Source organism: Podarcis cretensis, assembly GCF_951804945.1.
Source record: "Podarcis cretensis genome assembly, chromosome: 10".
Lineage (NCBI taxonomy): Eukaryota > Metazoa > Chordata > Lepidosauria > Squamata > Lacertidae > Podarcis > Podarcis cretensis.
In genome coordinates, this window is record NC_137179.1 from 43,875,461 (window position 1) to 43,896,857 (window position 21,397).

General features: G+C 40.6%; 2 protein-coding genes across 3 annotated transcripts; one reads left to right on the forward strand and one right to left on the reverse strand.

Moving 5' to 3' along the window:
• Positions 1-894: 894 nt before the first annotated feature.
• KRR1 (KRR1 small subunit processome component homolog) lies at positions 895-8,431 on the forward strand. Of its 2 annotated transcripts, none has more exons than XM_079993821.1 (10): positions 895-1,048; positions 1,892-2,067; positions 2,806-2,940; positions 3,211-3,336; positions 3,516-3,599; positions 4,416-4,472; positions 4,828-4,998; positions 6,269-6,346; positions 6,440-6,533; positions 7,572-8,431. In XM_079993821.1, the coding sequence occupies exons 1-10, from the start codon at positions 970-972 to the stop codon at positions 7,703-7,705; spliced, it is 1,134 nt and encodes a 377-aa protein (XP_079849947.1). In that variant the 5' UTR covers positions 895-969; the 3' UTR covers positions 7,706-8,431. The 2 variants fall into 2 exon arrangements, with proteins under 2 accessions (XP_079849947.1, XP_079849946.1); XM_079993820.1 differs by having other exon boundaries at positions 900-1,048; positions 1,889-2,067.
• LOC307225736 (glioma pathogenesis-related protein 1-like) lies at positions 8,404-20,594 on the reverse strand. Its single transcript, XM_079993830.1, has 8 exons — positions 20,186-20,594; positions 19,268-19,327; positions 18,689-19,147; positions 15,248-15,493; positions 13,647-13,753; positions 10,533-10,615; positions 9,065-9,292; positions 8,404-8,677 (listed from the first exon to the last, which is right to left on the reverse strand). The coding sequence occupies exons 3-7, from the start codon at positions 18,869-18,871 to the stop codon at positions 9,114-9,116; spliced, it is 798 nt and encodes a 265-aa protein (XP_079849956.1). The 5' UTR covers positions 18,872-19,147; positions 19,268-19,327; positions 20,186-20,594; the 3' UTR covers positions 8,404-8,677; positions 9,065-9,113.
• Between the last annotated feature and the right edge of the window lie 803 nt (positions 20,595-21,397).

Below are 21,397 nucleotides of genomic sequence, written 5' to 3' on the forward strand. Positions count from 1 at the left end.
GGTTTCAGTGCCTGCTTTGAAGTTAGGGATAAAAGTACTGTGTTCCGCTGCATATTTACCTGAAACTGATTGCCACTGAGTTCAAACGGATTTATTCCGTTGTAAACGACTATCGGGTTTCAGACTGTCATTTCAGTATGAATTGCTTTTGAGTTCATGCATGCTGCATATCTAACAGGGGTGCCGACTTGAATAAAATATTGGGGAGGGGGAGGTAAACCCTGCCCCACATAATCGATCACAAGATGTGGCATACGCATACTATTTGAATGGCAACTTTTGGGGGGCAGGGCAGCCCCCCCAAATATTTTATGGGGGGCCCTAGGAGTTGGCTCCTATGATGTCTAATCACTATGCATGACTTCGTGCAATGGTCTGATCCTGAGAGTCGGTACCAAAGGAGGAGATTTAAAAGGTAATACATTTTAGGGGAGACCTATTTCTTTTGGTAAAACGAGCGTGCAAAGTTCTGAAATCGCGCTCTGAATCTGTTGCGGGTTGCCTTGGCAGCGGCAACACACACAAAAAGAAACCCGCGTGCCCAGCGGTTTATATGCGTCCAGGAGCTAATGATGAAAACTGCAAAGCCCAGAAGGCATGGCTGCTGGGCGGGGCGGGGAGCGGTAAGAGGCCATAGAGGTAGAAAGGATAAGAGGCGCGCCCCATCTCAATCCTAAAAATAGAATGAGGTTTCCACTTCCAACGCAGAGTAAAGTGCTTTTTTTAAAACAACAACCACCTGGCTATGGGATCAGTTGGCGCAACGGCACGATAGTCCTAGAAAACCTGTGGCGGCTTTTCGCTTTTTGGTTCCGTTAAGTTTTCAGCCTGTTCTCTATTTTCCTATCTCTACATAACAAATCCTAGAGGCAAGATGGCGGCTCCCAGGAGGCATCGCGCTCTTCCTCTTTCGCGCTGCGCTTCCGGCTCGCCCGGGTGGAGCGTTTGCCGGGTGGTGCGAGGGGCACCATGGCGACCCCCAAGGAGGCTGAGAGTGGGGAGGGGGCCGCGGGGGGGAGGACCCCCAAGGCCAAGAAAGCGAGCAAAGGTGACGTCATATCCCCACCCCACGCGAAGGCGTTTCACGTGGGTTCCTCCCGCCACGTGTGGCGCCTTTTCGAGGCTTGGATCTGTTTTGGTCGCTTCGTCTTCTGTAGACCCCCGTGAAACCCGCCTTGGTCTTGGCACGCCTTGGCTGCTTTTTTTGTTGTTGTTAGTGCCTTGTTTCCTTTGGGGGAGAGGGAGAAGGATTAGGAATGAGTATTTAAAAAATTGGCAACTTCTTGTTTGTGTTTTTCAATAATAATAATATTTATTTTTTATACCCTGCCCATCTGGCTGGGTTTCCCCAGCCACTCTGGGCAGCTTTCAACAAAAGATTAAAAATACATTAAAACATCAGTCATTAAAAACTTCGCTAAACAAGGCTGCCTTCAGATGTCTTCTAAACGTCAGGTAGTTGTTTATTTCTTTGACATCTGATGTCTGCTTCTTGGGAAACATATAGAGATTGCGCTATTTTCTGGTGGTGTGAGCTTTCCTGGCATGCAGAAAAGTGGTGCCCGGTGGGTAGAGGACTAAATCGAGGCCGAGACGGATAACACGAGTGTGAACTAACTTGTAATAGTAATGTTTTGCTTGGGAATGATTTCCTAGAAGCCAAGTTGCATATGTTTCTTTAAGGTTGTGGTTTGGAATATTGCAGGGCATTTTTGTACCCTGATTTATTTATTTTTACAGCTGTTGTACTGCACCTCACGTGTTTTTCTCACTTCAGAATTCAGAAAAAGTCTAGAGCGATAGTTGTGGCACCTTCCTTGGTCTCTCCTGCATTACACCCTTCCCACTTTTTCATTTAGGGAAAACTAATATGTTTCTTTATTGCTAGCAGTGGACGATTCAGAACTTCTCACTGTTCCTGATGGGTGGAAAGAGCCAGCATTTGCAAGAGAAGATAATCCTAGAGGTCTCCTGGAAGAAAGCAGCTTTGCCACTCTGTTTCCAAAATACAGAGAAGCTTATCTGAAAGAATGCTGGCCACTGGTGCAGAAAACTTTGACGGAACATGTAAGAATACTTTCTATTCTTAAATGGAGTGTGTTAACTTTCTACTTAAGAGTCTAGATTGCTGATGGCCCAGGTTGTGTTCTTATTTCTGCTTCCATGAATGGAAATGGGCACAGGTTTCAAGCTACTTAAAATAATAAATGACTGTTTTCACAGCATTTTACATTACTCTGTGAGCATCTAGCTACTGTTTAGAAGTTGGAGCAGCCTGCAAGATCCATTGGAATAATTATTGGGGAATCCTTAATGCTGGTTGCACATTTTGTTTGGAGGGTCCTTTGGCCAATATGTTCTCAATGGGATTTTTTATCTGCATGTGTCCACTTCCTCCTCATTGTTGCAAGTTCATTTGGCTGCCTCTCTGGGCCCATTCTGACCTCTTTTCAGAGGGAGAGGATAAGCCATGTGCAGACTACTGTTCTTCTTTGCTCCTCTATTTGTTCTTTCACTCAGAGAGAGTAGGTAAATAAGCTGCAAAAGCAAGAAGGAACAGCAGTAACAAGACCAAGAATGATCTTCCTACTGGAGCATGAAACCAGTCCTGAAAGTTCTGTTAATTTAAAAAATACATTTTCTTTACAATTCCTATGTCATGAAAATTATCGAAATAACTTCTTTTTTGTTCGTTTGGTATTCATATATATTCTGACTGTAAAATTTGTTTTTCAATTTAAAACTCTGAGGCTGTTAAACAGTAAAGTTTTTATATAGCCTGTTACTTCCATCTTTGTCTTACAGCACATCAATGCAGCTTTAGACTTAATAGAAGGAAGCATGACTGTCAGCACAACAAAGAAGACCTTTGACCCATATATAATCATCAGAGCCAGAGACTTAATAAAGCTTTTAGCAAGAAGTGTTCCATTTGAGCAGGTTTGTTCAGTGATAAAATAATTGTGGTCTGCCATTGCTACATTTCTATTATATTGTCAATTAATATTGTCAGGAACCCCCCCCCCCACAAATCTGTGAATTAATAATCTGATAGATATCCTGGATTTATTAGAATAGTCATTCAGTGGAAGTGGCAGTCTAACTTGAATATAGAATTATTTTGCAGAATAGTTTCTCAGAGTGAAGTGATATTAAATATCTTTCTGTCTATATTTGTGTCTGTTTAACTGTCTCTGCTGTTCCATTTAGGCTGTACGTATCCTTGAAGATGACGTTGCATGTGACATCATTAAAATTGGGTCCTTGGTCAGAAACAGAGAAAGATTTATAAAAAGAAGACAAAGACTTATTGGTCCCAATGGATCTACTCTCAAGGTTGGTCTTATATACTTACTGATCAATCATATGTATGTTTACTTAGAAATAAGTCAAAGTCTGTGCAGTGGGTTTTACTTCCTGTGCATGAATTTAAGACTGAAGCCTTAGCGTTTGTTAAGAAAGCTGCTTACATGATTTGAGTCCTGAAATATTTCCCATATCTTTTTCTGACATAGGCCCTGGAACTGCTAACAAACTGCTACATCATGGTTCAGGGAAATACTGTTTCAGCTCTTGGACCTTTTAATGGCTTAAAAGAGGTAAGAGCTCTTTTCCACAGGAAATAATGTTTTAGAAGTTCCATGCATTTAACCCCCCCCCCCCAAATCTGGTAATTATACCTTATTTAAATGTTCAGTTTTTGTCCAAGGAATTCACTTTGTTATTACACTGTTGGTCGCTGGCATAGAACTTTTATCATGCAGCTAAGTTCTGTGGTCCTTTTGTACAGGGTGAGTCCTTTAAAAGAGGCCCCGTGGATACAGAGTACACATGTTCCATGGGGCCTTTTTTAAAAGGCTCACCCTGTAGTAGACAAAAAGTGCTTTAAGCACCAAGTATTTGCATCCATGCAAGCTGAAAAGTAGTGGAAGTGCACTAGGACAAGTGGAAAACATGATGACAAAGTTTTTGCTACACACAAATTTCCGTACATGGGTGCAGTATTGCTTCAGGGTACAAGTACCAAAAATCTTACTATTGCATAAACCAGGCTTCCTCAGCCTCGGCCCTCCAGATGTTTTTGGCCTACAGTTCCCATGATCCCTAGCTGCCAGGACCAGTGGTCACGGATGATGGGAACTGTAGTCTCAAAACATCTGGAGGGCCGAGGTTGAGGAAGCCTGGCTTAAATTGTCCATAGCATGCAAGCTTTTGTGTAAACTAAAGGATCAGTTTGTCGGTCTGCTTCTTCTGAAACTTAGTGAATGGTTCTGAAAAGATCAATTAAATATAAGATTAATTAAATAGGCTTTGTTTATTGAAATAGGCTTGTTCTTAGTATTATCTTTTAAAATGCAGTGGTTTATAAATTTAGCCATTAAAACTTCTCCATTTGCATTCTTAAAAAAATCTAGGTTAGGAAAGTTGTTCTTGATACAATGAAGAATATTCATCCCATATACAACATCAAGGTGCGTGCAGTTTTCTTTATTGTATAAGATGTTTTATGTAAGTATCACTCTTTCCTTACTGTAAAAATTTTCAGTTGAGGTGCTGGTTACCTTTTAAACATTCTCCTATAACAAAATTCTTTTGTCATTGGTCATGTTAAAAAACATGAAAAGAACATGGCATAATTAGGCTTGATTACTTAGTTTATAAATTTGAACATTCTCACATTTGATACCTTATGTTATCTGCTATAATTAAATTATGTTGTTTTTATCTACTATAACCTTGCTTTCCCTGCGTCTCTGAATGTATTTTTTTAAAAGGAGCAGAGCAAATATTATGTTCTAATTTCTTGTTGTTTTAATGTGATTGAAGACTCTGATGATTAAAAGGGAATTGTCAAAAGACCCCGAATTACGATTGCAGAACTGGGAACGGTTTTTGCCTAAATTCAAACACAAGAATTTAAACAAACGGAAAGAACCACAGAAGAAAAATGTCAAGAAGGAATATACTCCCTTCCCACCTCCACAACCAGAGAGTCAGGTCTGTTATATCTCACTTGAATTTTACTGCAGAACATTGATGAGTTTGAATTAAATTGATTGCACGTCAAGGAATCCAAATATACATTTAAAAGGGAATTTGCTTGCCTTTCTGTCCCAACAAAGCAAATCTCAAGGCAGTGGCAAAGAAGAATTAATATTCAGAAGAGTATAATGCTATCTACAATCTATATAAAAGTGTTGCAGTCCTAACACTTGACAGAGCTGTGCAGTGTTCACAGCATCTAGAGCTCCACTGCTTGTGCCAGCTAGTGGCTTGAAAAAGTCTATATGTTTCCTGTGCCAGCTCTAGGTTGTCACAGCAAACCAGCCTAAATGAAGCCCCTTGCTATAGTTTGCTGGAAGCTGAAGCAGCTTAGGAACCAGGGCTGACAGAGGCAGACATAACTCTTCTGCTTCACTCAAGACCACCTCTAGTTTGGTGGATCAGGGGTTTGGATTGCTCTGTAAAGCAGTTGACAATTTCCTACCAGAACGATAGCAAATGTATGCAGGCTGTTTTGAATTTATTTTGTTTCACTTAGGTGTGAGTGAAAATTATGCTGGCTTTAGGGTGGGCAGTTGAGAAAGGAAAACAGGGCTTCTGCATTCTTAATAGTCATGTAATGGGAAATTTCAGCAGGGGTTGCTTACATGTTAAGTTAACCCCCTGCTGAAATTTCCATGGTCACTGTTGATGGGTTTAGTGAGTTGTAGTGTTTAATAAATGTTTCCTCATATGTACAAATGACTGCACAATTGCATATTATTTGGTGTTGGTGATTAAATATTATTTAGTATTATTTATAAAGACACTTTAGTTTTTATTAAACAGTTTAAGTAAAACAGTTTAAGCTACCATTCAGTTTTAAAACTCACACGACCATTCATATAAAATTATTTGCCATACAAAAGAAATTTGCTGATTGCTTGACTCTGCATGCTTCACTCAGAAATAAGTCCCATTGAGTTAAGTGGATTTTATTCATAGTACTGTACAGTATATGGGTATTAGAACTGCAGTCTAAGTTATGGTAGTACTTAATCCATTTATGATCCTTTGTGTATTGTGTGCTCATACATAAAACCTTGGTTAAACACTGCCAATTTTGTAGAATTTGCTGGAGCTTCATTTCAATATGTACTTTTGGGAGAAAGGAAAGAATGCAGATTTAATGAATTTTTAAAAAATGCTTTATGATTATTATTTTATAGTTTTTAAATAAAATATTCAGTATGGAACATGCTAATCATATTTTTTATTTTTACAGATTGATAAGGAATTGGCAAGTGGTGAATATTTCTTGAAAGAAAGTCAAAAGAAGCGTAAGAGGGTAGAGGAGATAAAGGTATGGCCACTCTGATGTCTTTTGAAGTTGTTTTAAAATATGCATGTTAATTGTATGTGCTCTGTCTGAAATGTATGACCTTTTTAAACTTAGGCAAAACAAGCAGAAGCAATCAGTCGGAGGCAAGAAGAGAGAAACAAAGCTTTTATTCCACCCAAGGAAAAAACAGTTGTAAAACCAAAGAAAGGTAAGATGAGTTCAAATTATTATTTGTTGTAAAAAACAACACCTTTTATAATTGAGTTCTCTTTTCAGTATTGACATGATGAAGGGAAATTATTTTGGCCTTTCTGTGTAATGAATTAACATTGGTCTTCTATGTTGACATAGTAACAAGTTCTTCTGAGGAAGAGAAAAGTGAAGAATTATGTTTCTGGTTAGTGATGTATCACACCAAAGGCTCATCTTGTCTAGCATCCTGTTCTCACAGAGGCCAAACAGGCCTGCTGCAAGGCCATGAGCCCACCCTGAGTGCTGCATCCATGCTGCCTGTCCCACTTGTGATTCCCAGCAGCTTGTGTATGGAAGCATACAGTTTTGCTACCGCCAGGGGAGGGAAAACATAGCCAGTATGGCTAGTAGTCATTGATGGCTTTAACATTAATGAAGGATAACACCAAGTAACAAGTAGTGCCATAGTTCTGGGGAGTTGCTTCAAACTACTTGATCATTTTGGTTGCTTATTTTTGAACCTTTTCCAGCGCTACAGTATAATTTTGAGGTGAGAGGACCAGAACTGTTCACAATATTTCAGATGCAGTTGCACTATATATTTGTTTAATGGCACTGTATTGGCAGTTGTATTTTTTTAATCCCTTAATGACTGCTAATGTAAATTGCTTTTCACAGCTGCAACACACAGGGTCAACACTGTAGTCAAAGTTAGTCCTGTGGTTAAGGAAGAGAGCCTTTAACCACCATCACAGGTTCTGATGACACACTAAACCCAAATCTTTGCTTAACCGCCATCCTGTGCTGCCCTAAAAGAGCCTGAGGAGGAGCAAAGTTGGTGCAATCTCTTCTCTGGGAGGCAGTACATTCACATGGTCATGGTAATTCACTCTAGCCGATCATGACATGTGAATCAGGACAGTTGTTTGCTAAGCACAACTTGATGTTATGTTACTTGGTTCAGTGGATGTGTGTAAAAGTTCTGAATATACATTGGGTCCAATTTGTTTACCTACAAATATATAACCCATATTTTATCTCTTTTTTTATGTAGCTTCGGCTGAAACAAAAATTGATATCCAAGCTATTAAAGAAAAGGTTAAAAAGGCAAAGAAGAAGAAGTTGGGAGCACTTCCAGAGGAAGAAGTAAAGTTAAAAATTGCAGCAGATGCAAAGAAAAAGAAATGATCTTTCCTTAAGGTTGTAGTGCTCCATTTTTTTCCTTGGAGGAAGTTTTCATAAACTGCAGATTTATAATTGACTAGATGCATTGTCTTAGTGCACATCAAACTACTTGCAAATTTTGCTTTCTCCATGGCCTGGAAAACCCCCTCAGTGATTTCAAGGTTTGCAGAAAGTAAAATTGGCAGCTTGTTCTTTGCATTGAAAGTTTTTGGTATGAAGGTTTTTAGCATACACAATATTACCAGATATTATTTTGTACAGTATATTGTGGTGTCATTTGTCAGAATGAATGGAAACACTTACCACAGCCTTATACGTGTTGCACACCTTTCAATCCCTGACCTCTGTGGGGAAAGTCTGCCAGAGGGCTTCTACTTGGTTTTGTTGAATCTGTGCAGTCACAAGTCCTGTTTTATCAGGTCTCCCTTATGGTATAGAGTATTCATATCTCTTGCAGGCCTTCCCTCTGTAACAGAGGAATTTGGGGTGGGGATGCAGTAGTCGTGAGGATAGCAAAGCAAGACTTGTTTGCATGCCCACTCTATGCAGCTACCTGCACACCTGTACTTGGCATTTATTTGTGGTATTGTGATGTGTGACTTATGGAAAGAAGGCAGAGTCTGAGAAAATGTTAAATCTTATTTTCCCCAAGTACTGTTTACATTTTAGACCCTTCCAACAATTTACATTATCACTGCTCATTTTTAAAATAATACAACATTTTATTAATATTGTGGTCAAGATGTCATAAATTATGCCTCCCTGTTATGCTTTATTGATGTATGTACATGAACACATAACAAATGCATTAAAATCAGGTAAGTAAAGAAATAACCCACCCCAGAAACAGACATCAAAACAGGCAGGGATAGCCAGTGTGGTGTCCTGCAGATGTCTGACTACAGTTCATGGGATTTGTTGACTAGCCTGCTCTAAAGCAGACTTTGGACTTGACATTTAATCATTAATGCCATATACCAGCTGACTATTGGGACGCAGGTGGCGCTGTGGGTTAAAGCCTCAGTGCCTAGGGCTTGCCGATCGAAAGGTCGGCGGTTTGAATCCCTGCGGCGGGGTGCGCTCCCGCTGCTCGGTCCCAGCGCCTGCCAACCTAGCAGTTCGAAAGCACCTCCGGGTGCAAGTAGATAAATAGGGACCGCTTACCAGCGGGAAGGTAAACGGCGTTTCCGTGTGCGGCTCTGGCTCTGGCTCTGGCTCGAGCAGCGATGTCACGCTGGCCACGTGACCCGGAAGTGTCTCCGGACAGCGCTGGCCCCTGGCCTCTTAAGTGAGATGGGCGCACAACCCCAGAGTCTGTCAAGACTGGCCCGTACGGGCAGGGGTACCTTTACCTTTTACCTTTACCAGCTGACTATGCTTAATCCACCAGCTCTTTATCTCCATTGCTAGTTTATTCATAAAAAAATATTGTGGGATAACGTTGCTTCACAAAGAAGACTGCTGCTAAAGTCCCTAAAGCAAAAGATGGTCTCAGTATTAGAATGGTGATACAGTACTGGTCACAAATTGTCTCCTTCTGGTTACGAGTTGATTCATCCTGGTCAGAAATTGACTCCTCCTGGACTTTACCTATAAATAAAAGTAAAAAGACATTAAGAGTAGTTCAAGTTTGCAACTTCCTCGATTATTAGGCTTGTAAATTATGAATCATTCTAAAGCTGACAAAACCTCTTGGGGTCTATGTAAAAAAGCCAAAGTTCATGGTCTTCATTCTAGGACCCTAGGCAGCCTGCTGTTTATGAAATAAATCTGTGACCCCCTCCCCCCGGTTCTTCCATGTGTAGAGCAAATGCATCTTCCGTGCCTCTACAAAGTCAAAAGTCCCTGGAGTGTGCTGAAAATATTAGTCAACTAATTAGTTTTCTGCATGTATCTAATTCTACAGCATGCATCAGATTTGCAAGGGAGTCTGCATTCACAGCTGTCTAGATATCTGAAACAACATTTAATCTGGTGTAGCCTAAATTCTATCAAGATCTTATAGACTGGGGGTTATACATACGTTGTCTCTGAAAAACAAATCACGTTCTAGAAACCAGATTTCTCACTACAGGGTGCATTGTAGAATGTATCTGGCTGGATATTGGCTGCTGCTGGAAAACTAGCAAAGAGGTTCCAGCTCTCACTATGTTCTAGCTCACCTAAAATAATGGGGAACTTTTTCCCCATGTGAATATTCTGCATGGAGAAAGTTCAGTATGAACAAAGCTGTGCACTAACAGCCCAGTTCCAGCACTACTTTGCAAAGCTGCTACAAGTACAGCAATTATTGGTGGCAGGTGGCAACACACAACCAACTACATAATTGCAATTAAAAACCATTGTACAGGCACAAAAATGGACATAAGAGCACTCCCCAGGATTATACTTCCTTCCAAGCAAATAGATACTTCACCATAAATTTGCTTTGTGGTCCATTGTGAAGGGGTGGAGTTCCACAACAGACATACCACCACTGAAAAAAAGCCTGAAAATGTGTGCTGATTGTCTTCTCCACACTGAACTTTTATAAAGTATCACCTCCACATGACCCAATAGACAGTAATGAGCTTAAGTCATCTGTTCTCATATGAGCTTCTCCTACAAACTTTACATTTCCAGCTTCAGGACCTTGAATATTTACAGCCATCTCTGGCTATAATGGTGTGACGTAGGATGTCCCTATTTTTCCAAGAGGAGGTGGGATTTAACATTAGAACTAGGAGAGGAATCTACTATGGCAAGTTCTAAATATAATACCTTGTAACAAATGCTCAATCGATCGTCACACTTTGTTTTTGCCATGCAAGTCCAATTCATTTTCACTTACCACATAGTTTGTCTACACACGGTTCTTCGTCACACTCGCTGCAGGGTGTTCCTCTTTTGTATGGCCATGTTGGAAAATTGCCACTGTAAAAGAACAGCTTTGTCAGATCACTTTGTGGAAAGAGGGGGGTACAGAATGTGATTTAAAGATTCTTATTCCAGTTACATTCAAACTGCTTGCTGTCTGTATAAATTCTTAATAATAGAGAGTAGGAATAATTAGATAGTTTCTCAGCCAGACATAAGAAGGGACATTTCAGGGCATTAAACTGGTGATGCAGCCACCTTTTCGAAATCAAGACTGAACCTACTACACTCATCAAGTATCAATTCCCAGCTATGTGCCTGAGTTTAATGATAGGTTAAACCACAGTTTGGATTCTTGCTGTTATCTATTCGACAACTGCTGAAAGTGGCACACGAGCTTTCAACTCCACCTAAGGTACTGATGTATCATGATCCCTTTCTTCTACACACTCATTTAACTCATACATTTTGAAAATTAACATAAACCGAGAGGTGATGCATTTGTCATGCAATAGCTGAAAGGAATTGTTTTATATTGATAGTGCTGATACTGGTCTAGCATTCCCAATGATTAACTGGGAATTCAAACCCTCTCCTCCAATTTAAGATAGGAACCATACATTTGGAGATTTAATTTGAGACCAGGTAGGGACATCAATGTACGAGGCTAGGGAAAGGGCAAGATTTTAACATTTAATGATTTTCTGTTGAGTTCTATTTCCCCCTTTTGTTTATGTATTTACATTTGCTGAAACCTGGAGACTGGGAATTAGCAAACTAAATAAATATTAATGTTCTTAATGTACAATGGAATACGTTTGTTTCCATGTCAACTTGTTTTAATTGTTTTGGGGAAATATTTGTCTCTAATGAATTCTCAAACCAAAGCACATGCTATCAGAATCTTACCTACATTGCCTGAACATAATGTTCCTAGGCATATAAACAATACCATGTGTTGTTTTTATACCAATACTGTACACTAGAATCTGTTTACTGCAAACCTCCCATGTTTAATGAATGCATACCATTTCTTATTGTTTAAGGTAGGAATGGGGAAGCTGTGGCCCTCCAGATGTTCTTTCTACTCCCAACAGCCCCAGCCAGTATAGCCACTGATGGAAGCTGTAGTCCAACAATATCAGGAAGAGCATGGGTTTCCCCCATTATTGGTTTAAGGAATGCCAGAGAGTGATAATCTGCAATATTATAGCACACTGAGCCAGGCCACTGCTTACAATGGTAAATAGTTTGTGAGAGTCTTGAACTCCAGTCTTCAGGAACGTTTTGCCTCCCTTCCTCAACATATTCATAAGGAGTATGGTAGAAACACAAGGCACAAGGAGAAGGGGACGACAGAGGACAAGATGGTTGGACAGTGTTCTCAAAGCTACCAACTTGAGTTTGACCAAACTGCGGGAGGCAGTGGAAGACAGGAGTGCTCTGGTCCATGGGGTCACGAAGAATTGGACACGACTAAACAACAAATAGTAGAGACAGGTCGCCTCCATCATCCTGTCTAGGACCAACTTCCATTGACCCTTCCTCTCCTGGAACTTTCTGTCCCCAGCTATTCCACATACCTCTATTAGCATTGAAAAATATATCCCCCACCCAGGGATCAGTAACTATTTTATGATGGACCAGAGAGCAGGCTTAGAATGGTTCATATGTGCAGCATCGGTTCTTAAGATAACCTGATCTTGAACAATTCAGAGCTCTATGGGGTTAACATATTCACTTTAAGCCTGGATAGAAACTGGTAACCCATGTGATTTGTGTGTTACATGCTGCCTTGCTCCCCCAACATCCTGGCAATGGTGTCTTCAATTAACATTGTATTTAAAAGCAGTCCTGTGTAGAGAGCTTTACAGTAAACTACTCTTCTTGGCAGTGGCACTCTCCCGGTGGGATGCCCTCCCAACTTTTAGAAGACATCTGAAGGCAGCCCTGTATCAGGATTTTTAAAAATGTTTGACCTTTAATTATGCTTTTATATATGGTGGAAGCCACCCAGAGTGACTGAGGAAACCCATCCAGACAGGCTGGGTATAAATAATAAAATTATTATTATTATGGATGAAATCAGTGTCCAGTGGTGCCCCGCAAGACGAATGCCTCGCAAGACGGAAAACTCGCTAGACGAAAGAGTTTTCCGTTTTGGAGGTGCTTCGCAAAACGAATTTCCTATGGGCTTGCTTCGCAAGACGAAAATGTCTTGCGAGTTCCTGCGGTTTTTTCCCCCTTTCCCCTCCCTTTTTCTAAGCCGCTTATCCGATAAGCCGATAAGCCGCTAATAGCGCTAATCCGCTAAGCCGTCAATGGGCTTGCTTCGCAAGACGAAAAAACCGCTAGACGAAGAGAATCGCGGAACGGATTCTTTTCGTCTTGCGAGGCACCACTGTATATGTGTAATGAAGACTATGTCTACATTCGCCAGACTAGGTCTATTGCTGGATATGCTGTTCATCTTGAAACTGAACTTTAATTCTTACCATGATCAGAAAGGACTTGCTGGCCTTAACCCAGAGTTGCCAGCTCCTTGATTCTGGAAGATGCAAGAGTACTTCCTTCACAAGAAAACTTCTTGCATTAATTATAAATCAAAAAGCTCCCTGTAATGTTGCAGGAGTTCCATACCATGCCCTGAGCGCTCAAGATCACTGGGTCCAGACTCCCTGCAGCCTTAACCAAAATAAACAGCTGCCACCACATTATTCTCCTGCTGTTTGGTGTACTTTGCATATCAAAGCTAACACATGGGATGAGATATACCGGTATTTTTCTTAGAATTCTTCAGACCAGAACAAATCATTCATAATTTTAAAAAAGCAAGCAAGAGAAGCACAAGCTGTGATTTTATAAATAAAATAAATCATCATCATCAATTCTGTCTACTATCCTACCATACTTGACTTTCCTCTGTTTACTATACGGACCATCAACCTTTAATGAACAGAACAACCAACCTCCTCTCCTCTGCCTAATCCCATTAAGCTCCTCTAATTGTCCAACTGTGCTTCTCAACTGACCCTCTCCAACTCCACCACATACCCCTTGCGGTAACTCATTCTTCCTTGACACTTACCTAGGCCCATAGTTACAAATGAAATGTGCAGCATTTGACGTAAAGCCTGTTACTTGACGACAGAAGAGAACGGCACAACCAACTTTATATGTTGTTGCCCAAACCATCTGAAATTAAATGGATAGATTGTGAAGATTATTTAGTATTAAGACTTCTCTAGAGCAGTGTGCCATGGCACCCTGGGGTGCCTTAATTGGTCAGCAGTGCTGCAGGCAACATTGGCCTTCTTGTTCCCTCCCCTCTCTGATGCCCCCTCTCAACTCTGCCTCCCAAAGGCTTGCACAGCTATTTGTTGCAGCAGCTCCCCAGGCGAATGGTGTCTCAGGTGCTGGTTGCCAGGAGCTGAGGCAGCCTTGGAGTAAGTAAGCAAGCGGGCAAGGGAGCCCAGCTAGCCAATCCGCCAGCCCTTGCTGTTGGGAACAGACATGAAGTTCCAGACCCCTGTAGGCAGTGTGAGGAGGCACCTCTCTTTGAGGGAGGGCAGTTCAGAGACCAGGGGCAGCAGCTGCGGCTGCCCAGAGGACTCTGAATGAGAGGAGGCTGTTCAAAAGGGAGCATGTTTTAAAAAAAAAAGGGTGAGAGGCTGCCAGTTCTGCAGGCTAGGTGTGACATAACTGGGCTCCTGAGCCCCACAGGGGTGCCGCAGAAAGAATGTAGTTGGTCAAGGGAGCAGTGGACTCAAAAAGGTTGAAAACCTCTGATCTAGAGTAACAGCTAACTTACCCAGCTGCTTTGTTTTTCAAAGCAAAGCAGATGAAGGGATATTGAGGGCTCCCTCCCCCTTTCAGAGTCGGAACTGTAAACTAGACTACTTCTTTCTCTGCAATTAAGTGTGTGCAACTAGGATTTCAGTGCTGCTTTCCCTCTGACCAGAAAATAATCATAACACTATTGATGTTTCAGTGGAAAAACCTTGAGATTTAGATGGGAAAATATAACATGGAGCACTTATACAGTGGTGCCTCACAAGACGAAAAGAATCCGTTCCGCCATTCTATTCGTCTAGCGGTTTTTTTGTCTTGCGAAGCAAGCCCATTGATGGCTTAGCGGATTAGCGCTATTAGCGGCTTTTAGCAGCTTATCGGCTTAGCGGATCAGCTGATAAGCGGCTTAGCGGCTTAGAAAAAGGGGGAGGGGGGAAGGAAAAAAAACCTGCAGGAACTCGCAAGACATTTTCGTCTTGCGAAGCAAGCCCATAGGGAAATTCGTTTTGCGAAGCGCCTCCGAAACGGAAAACCCTTTCGTCTAGCGGGTTTTCCGTCTTGCGAGGCGTTCGTCTTGCGGGGCACCACTGTACTGCGCTTCAGAATGTTCAATGCTTCACATATACGAGTTAACTTTAGAATAACCCTGTTATCATCAATTCAGTTTCTTACTTACCCTTCACAAGGTTCCAGGACAGATTACTGCTCTTTAAAAATACATTAACAGTTTAAAACATCTGTTAGTAGGTTACTACTCATATCTGCATCTGTGGGATACTGTTATGCTTACTGATTAGTAAAAAATCCGAAGCAAAATCCGAAGCAGAGATTTTCTGACTCACAGCACATGTTAGAAAGCATACAACATCAGCTCTCAAGATGTAAGCATTGGCTTACCTGAGTGTAATGTCCACATACATTACTGCAGTATCTGGTATCATAGTTGTAATGCACGACTTCATTGTACCAATCAGTGAGGGCCGAAGTCACATTAAAAATCTGAAAGGAGCCAGTCCAAATATTTTCTCCAGCTGTTGTGAAGTTGGGATGTACCTTCCCTGGTATTTTGATGTCAGAATTATGTTGAAATAGGCACTTCTTTGCCCAGCCTTTGGCAGTCTCTGCTAGTTTGTGGTCCCAGCTCTACAGAAAAGACAGATTATTTCATTTACAATGTAATTTTTAAAATCCTAAAATTTAGAAGAATTAAGGCTCTTACAAATTTAGTCACCACCCCTCCCCCAAAACATGGAAATAAATGCCAAATTAAGTCTTCTGTGTTAACTTGAATGCATGGGTGGAGATCGCAAACCACCGCCACCATATTGTGCTGATCCCACTCCTCCACTACTTGTTATGTAAAGGTACCTTGCACCTTTAGATTTTATTTTCTTAAGCTATAATTTTTTACTTAGTTTTCTAACCCCTTTACTGTTGGCACCATATATCCATGTACCAATTTATGCCCTACGTTAACCTACCAGCAGCTATAAGTGTAGGACAAAATAGCACAGTATCAACTCAAAATATAATTTGCTTCATTTTCACTTTAATTTCAAATATTCGCTGTTATAAACAGATATTAGCTTGTATGGTTACTATATGTTGAAGTTCACTATGCTACCGTTTTTTGTTTAAATCAGAAATGTTACACTATAAGGCTATTGTTGTGTTTCAAAAGGAAGATGGGAGATTCAGTTCCATCCCTCTTCAGCTTTATAGCCAGTTCCCCTAAACCATGCATACCCAGGTAACACTCAGCTAGGCACTGAGAACTTGCACTCTTCACTCAGGTCCACCACCTCTTCCCTATAGAGCAGGATGGTCCAAATTTTCATACCAAGTAGGCCACAATAGTACTTCAACATGGAACCCGTGGGCCACACACTGCCTTGTTGCAGTGACACCCCTCAGCCCCTGCACTGCCTTCTCAAAGTCGGCTAAGTGGGGCGCCAGGCTTTGGGAAGGAGGTACAAGTCTCTGGCAGGGTCCTACCACCTCCTTCCCAAAGCTGGGAAAGCGCTAACTAGGCTTTGGGAAGGAGGTGGGAGGACTCTAGGACTCTGAGCCCTCATATTTCCTTCCCAAAGCCCAGTACCTCCTTACTTGCAGCTCTCTGGCTCTAGAGTCCTCTAGGTTTTTCCTCAAAACTTCTGATGCAGTCTTCATCCTGGTCCAGCACTCTCTGCTACCTCAGGCATTCAGCATCTGACTGACTTGCCTATAGAACTCTCTTGAAGGCTGCCTCTTGGGATGTATGTTCTTCAATGGTTGGATCCAAGGAGGTCTGCAGGGATTTCTGCTCTTGGATTTTCTTAGATTTCCCAAACCTCTAAGCCCCAGTGCCCCCTGCCTGCCTCCAGCTCCTAGTTCTTCCTGCAACTGATATTCTGTCGTCTTCTTCATGTTTCCTCTGACTAAGCATGATTGAAGTCGTAAACAACCCTTTTATTTTGAGGCAAGGTCTCTTTCCAGCCAATCATTTCAAATTTCAGCGCGTCCCCGCAAATCAGGTCATGATTATGGTCAAATGGGTTGAAGAAGAACATACACTGACTGGCTAGTTAGAACCCACCAGTTTTTACTCTACTGTGCCTGTATATAAAGACAGAAACTTTGCTCCCAAACCTATCCTTGTTTTGAAAGAATTTAACTGGCAGTTAAACAGCCAAACTACCTTATTATCTCCACAACTCTCAACAGAAAGTCAAAATAGTTTACCTACAGTTAGCCATCTTCATTCAACAGTGTGAACTAACACCAACACCAACTTTCTTGTACCCCACCCATCTAACTGGGTTTCCCCAGCCACTCGGCAGTTTCCAACAAAATATAATGGAAAACAATGAAACATCAACATTAAAAGCTTCCTGAAAGAGGAACTATATATTCATTTAAAACAAAATCTTTACCTTAGAAATAAAAATGATAAGAGTGCTACATACAGTTTTAATTTAGTTTAGGCTTTATGCATCCATACTTCAGCCCACTCTCTCTTCTGCAAGCTAGGGAGTGGCAACATGAAATTAAGGCCAATATAGGAAACAGTGAGCACCTGCTAGCTGCTAAATGATTCCTTGCTCTTCTCAGGTGCTAACTGAGTGAGCTATTGCAGAGTTGGTTATGTGGGGCAGGCAGGAGTGGGGGAATTGTGTTGGCAATGGACATGGAAGCTGGAAGTCATCCAGTACCTTATGGGGAAGGGTGGGGAAGGTAAATGAACAAATAATGTTCTGTGTTAATAGCAGATTCTCTCCCGTAGCTCACAGCCACTGGAGGATTTTGTTTTTGAAGGAAAGGGTTAGCTACCCTACACTGTCCTGATCTCTCCCCACAGCAGCAATTTAACTAAAAAATTTTTCCAACATCTGTTTAATGTAACATGTAGTTTGATCTTCAAAAGGAAGTTGGATCTACGCCTGATCTTCATCCCCGAAGTTTTAAAGAAAATTAGGGGAAATTGCTGCTAGAAGCATAAGCATAAAAACAGAGTGGATCCTAGTTTGGCTATTGACACTAATTAGCGCTGGTTAGTCCAGTAGCAACCTTAAAAGGAAACTGTAAGATCCAATTTGTCTTAGAGAGCAATCCAAATAAATGTAGATTTTATAATTTTCAATAGCTGTGTCAATATGCTTTAAAGCCATCTACAGTTGAATCTAAGGGGCACATTGCAAAGTTTTGAATCACTATCTTAAAACTGTAAGCATGAAGACAAGCCTCCTTCCACTATCAACAATGTATCATTTCCTCACAATCCTTTCTCTAAAGAATAATTTATTTTTGTACATTGCTTTGGGTTGCATTGGCAACAAAAGGCAAACAATAAGCTTAATTAATAAAATAATAAAAATAATAATAGTTGTGGTGCAAGAGTTCTTTAAAACTCAAAAGCAATGACTTTTTGTTCTGATGCATAGCTGTTCCTAATAAAGGTATTGAATTCTTATCTTGTCAGGATTTACCCATAGTTAGTGCTGTGTGCTTTTCAAGCTCCCAAATCAAGCCCCTTAATTACGATAGTTTGCATCAGATGATACTATGAAAGCAGCATTGGTGCTATTTGGCTTGTAGGAATCAAGTAAAGGAAATAAGTTCCTAAGAAACCCCTTTCAGTTAAAAACAAAAATGCAGGAATGCATTCAAAAGAACTTTAGAGGCCATGGCTAAGAAAACACAACATACGTTTCATTAGGAAATGTGATAATTTAGGGTTACACACAAACCTGTAGCATCTAATATCTTAATTAAAAACACCTGCCAGTAAGTAATTTTAAATCTTCAAGACACATAATGCAATGTTTACATTTTCCATAGCTACAGTGAAGATTCCCTTACCATTCGTTTCATGTTGGCAGCTGGTGGATTCACGTTGGATCGGAATTTGTTATGCACTCTGACACATTCCTCAATAAACTGTGCATTTCCAATGTCTGGCAAAGTATTTGACTCATAAAAGTAGCAGGAAAGAGAGAGATTCAGGAAAAGCAAAACACCGAAGAAAAATTGGGTTTCTGGCATTCTCTAGTCACTGTGTTGATTTCTTAGAGTGCCAAAATGTATTAGCTTTTTAAAAAATGCTCTTTGTTGTGCATTTGATATTTAGCTTGAAAACATCAGGCTGCCTTTTTCTCACTTGTTCTGCTTTATAAGCATAAAGACTACAGGAAATCAATCATCGGGAGGAGCTTCAGTAGAAGGCGGAAACCATGAGTCAATTTTGCATCTGAACTGTTCCTTTTTTTATACTTCCTTATATGCTTCTCTAACATCTCTTCGTATGGTATAAGTCCATTACTATTTAAGAACCATAATAAGCATTATAAAATGTCTCATGTGAGCATGTACAATAATCCTTTTTCAGTAGCTTATTGATGGATTTTTTTTTAATGAAATAAATAAACTTTATAAAAGCACCTCTTTGGCACTGGAGATGTGTTTTCCGGATCCACTCTATTCTTTTTACTAATTTGTTTGCTGGGGAAGAGCAGGAAACAACAACAACAACAACAACACCACGAAGTAAATAATTAAAACAAATATGAAATATAAAAAAGCAAGTAAACTTTCAAAAATCCACAACTGATTACTTGTACAACAGAATAGTGGAATTGCAGTGTCCATATACAGAAGAAATTGAATCACTACAAATAATATAGTAATTTAAGTAATAATAGTTCACAATGTCAAAATATTGATAGTTGCCAAGTCTGCAGATCTGTCCATATTCCAGAATTGCATGTATAAGATGTGCAATAATTTTAAAACCTCTTCACTCCCCCCTCCCATTTTGGCTTGTACACCAGTCCTAGCCACATTTTGAAGTGGTTTATGATTTTAGGACTCTTTAGGGGGAAAATTACAGTACTACACAGAACAGTAAAATATGCAGTCCAGAATATCTAGTTCTCTCAGCAGCATTTTCTATCAACACAGGTTTAGGTACCTGCACTTATTTAATTTCCTGCTGCCACCAGTTTCCCTCAGGCGGCTTTCAAAACCTCCTAATGGCATGTACATAAAACTTAGATGTGAGATGGGCACCTACACTATAGACAGAATGAACTTGAAATTAAGATCGTTTGTTTATTAAAAGGATACTGTGTTATGTAACAGGATACTGACACTTACGGTATACTGGGGACCTCAAAGGCACTAGTTGACAATTTCTGAGGACTCAATAAACAGCAGCCTCTAAACAGCTTTTACCTCAGGCAATATTCTTTATACCTCCCACCCTAGCCAAATACCTTCAATATCCTAGTCCTGCTACTGGATACAATCTGCCTCCTTACCCCAAGTCTTCTCTGGTTTAGTCAACTTTAAAAAACCTGCCTGTGTAACCATCCTTTGGTAAGACTTTTAAAATAGATCAGCATCTCAGACCAACTCAGTCACCAGCTCCCTTCCCTTGATCTTCTCCAGAAGGAAAAAAATAATTCAATGGGTATAAATGCCCATGCCTGTTTTTTCTTCTGTTTTTCTTTGGTCTATTTGTCACCCCCTCCTCATCAACTCTCTTTCTCCCCTTCAACTCAACTGACTAAACTCAACTGTTTCCCGTATTGATGGTTAACTCCCAGCTGACTGGAACTTCCATTCAGTTGGATTCTGCTGTCACCCAGATCAGAGAGAATTTACCTGATCCTGCCTCCACCTAGTAAATTCACAAAGCGATCGTGTCTCTCTCCCCACCCTACAGAACCTTGCCACCAAGATCTACTGCCACAGGCCTGCAACACTGCAAGCCCCAAACCTTTACAGTCGCAGAATATATATTTTTCTATATACAGCATTTTCCCATATCGATATTTTATATTTTCTGTTTGTCCTAGTAGAAAAACCATGTGGCCACCAAATATTTCACTATTATAGAAAATAATGACTAACCACATAGAGACATATTACTGGAAGAATTTATGAATCTCTTCATTCCAGGGTCAATGTGCAAATTCACGTGTTTCAGCTATGTTTTTTTAAATGAATGTGAGAATGCCAGATGTACAAGTAATGATCCATTTGTGACACAAAATAATACACAAAGCAGGTGCCGTGGGTAGACAAAGGGGTGGGGGGCAGCTGCCCTCCCCCAATCAAGTAAATAAATAAAAATACTTAACTGACCAATCATGTCACAGATAGCTCGGTTTTGCCCCCCCCCAAAAAAACATAAATCCTGGCTACACCCATGGTAGACACCACTGCATTTTCAAAAGTGTGTTGTTCTAAGCATGCAATTCCGTATTGATTGAATTGGACCCGAAATATATATGAACAATATGTGAAGTGGAAGTTAAGCAGCATCAACAGATTTTACAATATATAGTTGGGTATGTAGCCCCCTGGTAATTTTGAGTGGGGCTATGGATCTCAATAAGAAATTCCCAATTTTGGGGGGGATTGCACATTTCCCCTTGACAGCTAGACTATTAATACAATTTAAGTTCCTATTCTCAGCATCATTCAATGACAGTTGATGCCCACTGGACCTGCCAGAACTGCTAGTAAGTCATGTAGGAGTGGCCCATGGGATCACAGAGGCATGGC

What these genes read in the sequence shown, in the direction of transcription:
- LOC307225736 (XM_079993830.1), bottom strand. Translation starts at nt 18,871, where the DNA reads ATGCCAGAAACCCAATTTTTCTTCGGTGTTTTGCTTTTCCTGAATCTC. An exon ending in CTGCCAACATGAAACGAATG is followed by an intron (nt 15,494 to 18,688) that starts GTAAGGGAATCT and finishes TCTTTTCTGTAG; the next exon opens with AGCTGGGACCACAAACTAGC. An exon ending in ATTTGTAACTATGGGCCTAG is followed by an intron (nt 10,616 to 13,646) that starts GTAAGTGTCAAG and finishes GTTCTTTTACAG; the next exon opens with TGGCAATTTTCCAACATGGC.
- KRR1 (XM_079993820.1), top strand. Translation starts at nt 970, where the DNA reads ATGGCGACCCCCAAGGAGGCTGAGAGTGGGGAGGGGGCCGCGGGGGGG. An exon ending in AGAAAACTTTGACGGAACAT is followed by an intron (nt 2,068 to 2,805) that starts GTAAGAATACTT and finishes TTTGTCTTACAG; the next exon opens with CACATCAATGCAGCTTTAGA. An exon ending in CTCCACAACCAGAGAGTCAG is followed by an intron (nt 4,999 to 6,268) that starts GTCTGTTATATC and finishes TTATTTTTACAG; the next exon opens with ATTGATAAGGAATTGGCAAG.